General features: G+C 61.2%; 1 protein-coding gene across 17 annotated transcripts in view; it reads left to right on the top strand.

Moving 5' to 3' along the window:
- Positions 1-5,339, top strand: part of JAKMIP3 (Janus kinase and microtubule interacting protein 3) — a gene marked incomplete at both ends in the record, with an annotated part of 43,442 nt that extends 38,103 nt beyond the window's left edge. For 14 of the 17 annotated variants that reach the window (XM_079701219.1, XM_079701220.1, XM_079701222.1 and 11 more), the window contains 3 exons: positions 1,107-1,310; positions 2,695-2,760; positions 4,460-4,510. In XM_079701219.1, coding sequence (XP_079557345.1) covers positions 1,107-1,310; positions 2,695-2,760; positions 4,460-4,510 — 321 coding nt within the window. Of the gene's footprint in view, positions 1-1,106; positions 1,311-2,694; positions 2,761-4,459; positions 4,533-5,180 lie in introns of those variants that run through there. The other 3 variants (XM_079701226.1, XM_079701216.1, XM_079701210.1) reach the window with 2 other exon arrangements.
- Positions 5,340-8,003: the final 2,664 nt, after the last annotated feature.

An 8,003-nucleotide genomic window follows, 5' to 3' on the forward strand; every position in this document is an offset into this window, starting at 1 on the left:
AGCCTGCCTCAGTGTCCTCACCCGTGAGCCAGGCCTAACAAGAGCACCTGCTTCCTGGAAGGGGCGGGACTGAAGGGCTTCATGGAGGTGAAGCCCTAAGCCAGCACAGGCACACACAGGCACCCATGGGCGTGGGCATCCTTAGGGTTATCACTTGGGACAGAGGAGGTGAGGGGCTGGGAGGCGGCCAGAGGCCGGACACGTGGGGCCTCATGTGCAGGCAGCAGGTAGGGAGGCAGACAGACAGACAGACAGGGAGAGAGAAGGGGAGGAGTGGTGGGGCAGGTGTATGTCTCACAGTCTGGAGGCCAGAAGCCTGACACCAAGGTGCTGGCGGGGCCACATCCGTCTGAAGCTCCAGGGGAGGCCCTCCTGCGTCTTCCAGCTCCTGGGGGCCCCGGCGTTCCCGGGCTTGTGGCTGAGTCACCGCAATCTCTGCCCTGTCGTCACATGGCTTCCCCGCATCGTCCATGACTGTCTCCAAGTTCCCCTCTTCTTCTGAGGCTGTGAGTCAGTGGATTGAGGCCCCCCGATCCAGTCTGACGTCACCTGCACTGGGTGACATCTGCCTATTTCCAAATGATCCACATTCACAGGTTCTGGGGATTAGGACTTGATGTTTCTTTGCGGACAGGAGTCACCCCACAGGCAGCGCTGGGGACCGCAGAGCTGACGGCCTGGCCCCTCTGCACTACTGCAGACAAACCCTGTGAGCTCCGCCCTCCTTCCTTCTTAGCGACTCGGAAGCCCAGGGTTTGGCGAAGGTTGTGAGCGAAGGAAGAAGCCTTTGTTTTTCTTTCCTCAAGGGACACCCGGCCGGCCCACTGCCCCTCTGGCCCTCGTCCGACTCTGGCCTCGAATTCTGCTGACCTCGACGTCCCTAGTGTTTCACTGCACGTTAAACATCGCGTGGAAGGGAACGTTCTTGAAATAATTACTCCCGGACTGTTTCCAGCCTCCAGAACATCATTTAACTGGTCCAGGCGGGAGCAGTCCCCTCGGTGGGCTGGCCTGGCGGCGTCGTGACCCCAGGGCAGGGTGCCCCAGTCCCCCAGGCCGTCCCCGGGGGAGGAGGCGGGGACTGACGTGTCCCCTCCCGCCCCCAGCACATCCTGGAGCTGGAAGCCATGCTGTACGACGTCCTGCAGCAGGAAGCCGGGGCCAAAGTGGCAGACATGCTGTCGGAGGAGGAGCGCGAGAAGCTCAGGGTGGCGGTGGAGCAGTGGAAGCGCCAGGTCATGAGCGAGCTGCGGGAGCGGGACGCCCAGATCCTGCGGGAGCGCATGGAGCTGCTGCAGCTGGCGCAGCAGGTGCGCGGCAGGGGCGCCGCAGGCGCAGGACCTCCGGGCGGAGCAGGGTTTCCCGTGCCTGGCCCTCTGATGGCCACAACTCCAATGACAGTACCCTCCCGTGGCCACGCCCCAAAGCTCATGCCCTCCCGTGGCCACGCCCCAAAGCTCATGCCCTCTCGTGGCCACACCCCCATATCCCTGCCCTCCAATGATCATGCCCCCAAGGCCAGGGCCTTCCACTGGCCGTGCCCCCCAATGGCCATGCTCGCCAGTGGCCGTGCCCGCGGGGGACCCTCCTGCCGCACTGCCTGTCCCTCCAGACCAGCCTCCTGGGCCGTCCCGCCCAGGCCTCTGGGTGGCACAGCCCTCCTCCTGGGTCCCCCCCACTCTGGGTCTCTTCCGTGGTTCCTCCCTCAGTGGCAAGACCCCAGTGAAGGTGTCATCTGGAAGCAGCGGCTCACGGGCTAGGGACTTGGGGACCTTCTCTTGGCCTACAGGCACTTAGGGCCCTCAGGCCAGTCTGGCCAGTTCATTTCTAACTGGGTGTGAGGGATCCTGGCAGACTAGACAGGCTTGGTGTGTAAGACATGCCTCCACTCCACTGCGTGTGCTGGCGTGGCCTTTGTGGCTGTGTTCCGTGTTCAGATACACTAGTGAATCCAGGTTTACTGTGAATGTCAGAGGGCTAACGTCTGACCAGAGGACTGGTCAGCTACCAGGACCCTCGCTGCCAGATCCAGGGTGGTCAGTGTGAGGACTGCCACCTGCAGACCCTCACTCCCATCAGACGGGCTGTGATCAGAGCTCAGCTGCTTCCAGGGTCCAGGCCAGGCATCCAGGTCCGGCGTGGGCACACACATGTCCATCTGCCCGGCATTGTGCACCAAAGTGAAGACTAGAGTTTCCAAACCTGAGGTCAGCCTTGCCAGGAAAGTCCTCCCCGTGACTGACTTTGTGAGCCTTCTGGCTACTCTTCTCACTGCTGGAACGGCGTTTTGGAAGGACTGTGAATTGGGCCCTTACCATTTCCTTGGGCTTCTAGCATCATGGTTTATGATCTGGAGGTATAGGAGGTGGGAGGGTGTCATTCCCGTCACAGGGAGCGTGGCTGAGGGGAAAGCTGTCCCCCTCTCTCTTGCTGTTGCAAAGAGCAGACTGAGGGGGGGCTGTGTCCGTAACGGAACCCGAGGCAGGCACACTGGCTCTCCTCCCGAAGCCGAGGCTCCTAAAAGTCGGCGGGGAGGACAGCCCAAGGCCCCGGGCCCCTCGCCATGGCCAGCGTGGCAGCTGCTCTGTAACGACTGGTCCACCAAGTACATGCGTGAAAATCCTGAAGGGCTTTGCCCACTTGGTTTCCCAAATATTCTGATTATTGAGGGTTTTCCTTCTTTTAACATTGCAGAGAGCTAAAGAATTAGAAGAAAGAATAGAAGCTCAGAAGAGACAAATAAAGGAACTGGAGGAAAAGGTAAGACAAATACGAATCTGGGGGCTTTGCTTTGTTGCCGGAGCTCAGGATGCCATGTGGCGCTAGGTCTGAGGTTGGGGTATTTTTGGACAGAAAGAGGCTTCGGGGACGTGTCTGCTCGGGACAAGGAGCCGCAGCCCAGGGTCTGGGAACACCCCGTCCATGACACCTAGCCGTGCCACCCCAAGGGCTGTGCCTCTCACGGCCTCAGTTTCGCCGGCTGTCGGGGTGCCTGCAGACCGGCGACCAGCGGTCCCTTTAGTGTGATTCCTTGACTGTGGCTCCCAAGTTTGGAAACGGCAGGTGCTTGGGTGCAGCTGGTTGGGGGCCGTGTGGCTTGGGGTCGGGGAGGACTGTCCAGCTCTTCTCCCGATGGCTGGCTCTGCAACTCCCAAATCAGGGCGCACAGAGCACCCTCAGAGAGAAGCCTGCAGGGTGTGCTTAGTTCTAGGACAGTTGGGCTCTTTTGGTCTGCGATTTAGGACGTTTCGATGGCTTCTAGCAGGCAGACTGCTTGTTCGCGTCTTGTGACCGGTCGTGCCTGTGGGGTGGATCTCACCAAAGGCCGGCTCCCCTCTGAGCCTCCCTGGCTTGTCCCTGCCGGAGAGAACGGGAGGCTGGGTTCTGGACAGGACCCGCCACCCTCAACGGGCCACACGTCCTCAGCCCTGCCTGGGAAGAGCCAGCAGAGGCTCTGTGCTCCCGGGCCACAGGGACCCCTCCCCACGGCAGCCCCTTCAGCTGGTCCTCCCCCTGCCCTGCCCAACCCTCCTCCAAATGAACCCGGCCCCTTCCCTGGGCACTTTACCGCCATCTGCCGAGCAGTCTTGGTGGTAACTTGCAAATCCAGAGCTGGTGACAGGCCCCTAGAACCGTGCAGGGCACGACCTGCAAAGCAGAGAGGCAGCCAGGGAGCAATTATGTGCCTGCCCATGGGCGCCAGACCGTGGGCGACACACACCTGGCTCGCCTGGGGAGGCCGGCGGGACGCACAACCTCGTAGCGATGCAGTCTCTCCCCAGAATGAACCTCTCTTTCCTTTTGCATCTTAAAGTGAGAGCATTTGTTTGTATTAAATACTAGAATTTTAAAAATTGGGTGTTTATTCTTTTAATCTAGCTGAAGCAGCTCTGCTTTTCCAAGCAGTTGTACCACCATCAGATTTTCTTTTGTGTCTAAATTGGCTGGACACCTTCCCCGACCCAAAATGAGGCTCCAAGTGTGAAATCTATTCAGCAAGTTGGCTGTACTTTATCATTTATAATGGGACTGAGACCAAAATACTGTCACGGAGTGTGGTGTTTGCCTGGCACTTGGATCGTCTTTCCGTAAGACTCCTGTCATCATTATAGCCACTTAGCGCCCTCACCATCAGCCCTGGTAACAGGTCCAGATGGCCGGTCCCTGCCACTCCCCCAGAGGCGAAGTGACCAGCAGAGCCTCCCTCCTGACTGTCTTCCTCAGCCTGGCCTCTGGACAGTGCAAGGTCCCTGGGGAGGGGACAGCACCGTCACTTCAGGCCCCTGGCAGTGCAACCCGTAAACCACTGGACACCAGTGCACCAGGATCTGCTCCTGACCCCCAGCTGGCATCTCCACGTCGCTCTGTCTGTGATCACGTTATTTCTTGCCAAAAGCTCTACAAACTCTTTTTTCTCTTTCTTTCCTTCCATGTCTCCACCCTCCCCGTTCCTTTTTAGTTTCTATTTTTGTTCTTATTTTTCTCCTTAGCTTTCATTCTGTGGTCATAGCTCTCCTGGGGACCCTGGCGTGGTGAGTATTTCGTCTGCATCATAAGGACCAGCACGGCCCCCGCTGTTCCGTAAGCAGGAGGTGCTTCCGGAAAGGGACAGCCAGGGGTCCCCCAGGTCCTAGAGGGGAGGGGTCTGCCATTGTCAGAGGGGAAGGGGCGCTTGCCTTCCTTGAGAAGGAAGGGACGCAAAGGACCCCCTCCCACGGGACCTCCCCAGGGGAGAGATGCGTACACAAAACCACTCCCTGTTCTCTGCTCCGGGCAACTCGGCAGGGAGCAGTGCTGGTGTTTTCGTGTCTTTTTGTCTTTTCCTTGTATCAAGTACAAGCTTGGGTGACACTGGAGATTCAGCCAGAGATGCGCCCACTTTCCCAGACAAGCTGGGCTCATTCACGGCGTCACAGTCGTGCTAAGCTGTGGCATCGTGCCCGCGGCTTTCAGGCCAAGGCCGCATGTGAAAGCTTGACCACTGCTTCCTTCCCAAACAAGATGAGAGGACAAGTAGGGCGTGGCCTCACCATCCCGTCTCCGTCTCTGTCTGTGGCCCCCGCCCTCAGAGGGCCTCCCCTCGGGGGCAGGGCCACCTTTCCTCATAGCCCCATCCCTCCAGCCCTTCCCTCTCTCCCTGCAGCCTCCCTGACCTGTGTCCTGCGTCTCTTTTCTTCCAGCCCTCCGAGGAGCCAGACCCCTTTCCTCCAGCTGGACCAGAGAGCAGCAGGTGCCCCGGTGGCAGAGGGAGGTGCCGCATCTCATTCCTGAAGACTCAAGAGGATCTGGGCTCTGCATACCCCCTCCCGTCAAGGAAGAGGGAGAAAGGGGGTCTTTGAGCACCTCTGCGGGGGACTGTCCATTTTGATGAGCCAGAATTAGAACTAGTTCTCTGACTGGGGCTCCTCTGAAGAGACCTTGTCTTGGCTGTGGACCCTGGGGTCCTTCCTCGGGACGCGGCCTCCCAATCCTAGTTACAGGGACGCGCGAGTTCCCTGCTGCACACATGTAAAGAGCTGCTTCTGTGCAGGAGCCCCAAACTCCCACCTCCCTTTGTTCCCTTGATGACCAAACGGTGTCTCAAAGGAAGATGCCCAGAAACAACGCAGGCGCCCCGCAAAATGATGCAATGAAGCTGCCACCATGGTGGTGACCTTCGTTCAGGGAAATGGGGACGGTTCATGGAGCATCTCAAGGCCCGTTGCCCCGTGTGTTCCAGGACGGACAGGCTAGGAAGACGCCGCGACTCACTGGCTGGGGTCCTGAGCACTTACTGGCCAACACATCCTGCCACCCTGCCTTGTTGGTGACGCTGTCGCTCGCGGGAACAGAACTGTGGCTGCCACGGTGCCATCAGCTTCCCGCCCTGAGCTGCGCCGAGGGACTGACCAAAGGGATGACTGGGGAGCCTGGTAGTGGGAGCTGGGACCAGAGCAATGGACCGACTGGGAAGGGGCCTGAGCTTGTCGGAGACGCAGGGGCCAGAGGACACCTCGGGCTGTGCAGCACCGCGAAGGCCCTCAGGCTGCAGGCGAGGCCAAAGCTGCCCCGTGCAGAGCTCCAGCCCGCACGCTCAAGGGGGCAGTGCCGAGCGAGGATGACGGTGCCCCGGGGCTCTGTGGATGCGAGAAGGGGGCCCGACGCCCAGGGCGCCAGCAGGTGAGGCTCAGCGTCATCCCTGGGGCGTGGCGCCCTCCTTCCCGCCCTCTGTGGGCCCTGTGGGCGCCAGCACACCTCCTTCTGGTCTGTGGGATCCCACTTCCTCTGCGGCGAGGTTGGCCGCGTTTGAGACGTAGGTTCAATTTGCTGGGACGCTGGCCCTGCAGCAGGAGCCCTAGTGTCTGTACAGGTGGGCGGGGGCACGGTAAGGGCGGCTCACCTCCTACCGTGGCCTCTGGATCAGAGTCTGCTCGCTGGGGGCAGCTGGCGTGGGCCTCTCCCTGGTCTGAGGTGCTGAACCCGTTACAGGTATTCTCCGCCCAGACCCAGGACACGCCCCCCCAAGGCTAGCCAAGGCCTCCAGAGGTGCCCAGTGGTGGGTCCCAGGGCACATCCCTGAGCTACGAGGGCAGCCTCTCTCAGCTCCTGGCAGAGAAGAACTCCGCAAGGGCACCCGAGCACTTGTGCGGATTCGGGCCCTGGCCCTGCACCCCCAGCTCTGCTGGCCTGCCGCGCCCACCCCCGCCTTGCCGCTCCCAGAAACTCCAAAACGAGAGAGCGTCCCACTGTTTCTTGTGGAGCCGTCCCTCCCACTGACCCTGACTCCCAGCTCAGTGGGCCTCCCTGGGTCCCCAGGTCGTCACCTCCTCTCCCTGCCCCAGGGCTCGGAGGCATCCCTGGGGCAGCCGGGGGTGTCATCCCCACGGCAGGGTCGGAGGATCTGGACGGGGCATCACGCTCCGCTAGTGAGCTTTCCTCTCCAGGCAGAATCTCCTCGGCAGGCGTGTTTCTGTGGGACGTGGTGAGGCTCTGGTGGGGATGCAGTTCTGTATCCAAGTCTGCAGGGTGTGATGTGGGGTGCCGTGTCCCCCACCCCCCATCACAGTGAACCTCTAACAGTGGGGCTGCAGGGGCCCCAGGAGATGCACCACTGGGCAGAGAAGGGGGTGCGGCAGAGCAGATGCAGAGCCAGAGGCCAGAGCGAGACCACCACCCGCTCACTCAAAGGGGCCTCGGGACGCTTTGCTCTTTCACGCGGCCCGTCTGGGCACATGTTCCTCTAAAGGGGCTCATCTCTGGAAACCGCATGCGGTTAGCCTGGCGCAGGGCCCAGGCACGGCAGTATCTGCTCCCGCATCCCCAGGGGTGCAGGGCGTAGCCTCAGGCTAGAAAGATCACTCTGGAGGCTGGTTCTGGAGTGGAGCCCGCTCCCCGCCTGGTCCCCGGCCCGGTCCACACGTGGGCCCTCAAATCCGAACACGCCTGGTCCCCGGAGCTCGGGGTCCCTGGAGTTCGGGGTCTCCTCTTAGAACTTGCGCTGAGGTCCTTGGGCTGCGCCGTGTCGTGTGGAGGAAAGTACCAAACTCACCAGCGCTGCGTTTCCGGTTGCTTGGCGAGGACGATCCACTGTCACGGCCTGACCTCAAAGGTCACCTGTAGCCGGTGAAGGACAATGAACAACGCGCGTGGCCACGGCAATACCTGTATCAAAACGCACTGCCCAGAGTCCCCGGAAGGGCCGCACGGGAGGCGGGGTCGCCTCCACCCCATCGGGATCACCCCCGCAGCCTCCCCCGTGCTGAGCCACCCTGGCTCTGGGGTCTGCCTTGCCACGTGCCCAGCACCGGGGACCTGCCAGGGCTTGGAAGGCTGCTCCGTGCCCCAGAGCTGTGAGCAGGTCTCACCTGTTGAGGAGCCAGAGCCAGATAAGGATGGCTGAGAGCGTGAGAACAGGTCCAGAGGCGGGGGCGCCGGGCAGGCACGGCCTCCCTGGGGTCCAGGAGATCTCCAGGACCTGGACGTTGATGGGGGCCCCCTTGGACAGAGCCATTTTGTGGGTCTGG

The sequence above is a fragment of the Hyperoodon ampullatus genome (assembly GCF_949752795.1).
Source record: "Hyperoodon ampullatus genome assembly, chromosome: 1".
NCBI classification, from domain to species: domain Eukaryota; kingdom Metazoa; phylum Chordata; class Mammalia; order Artiodactyla; family Ziphiidae; genus Hyperoodon; species Hyperoodon ampullatus.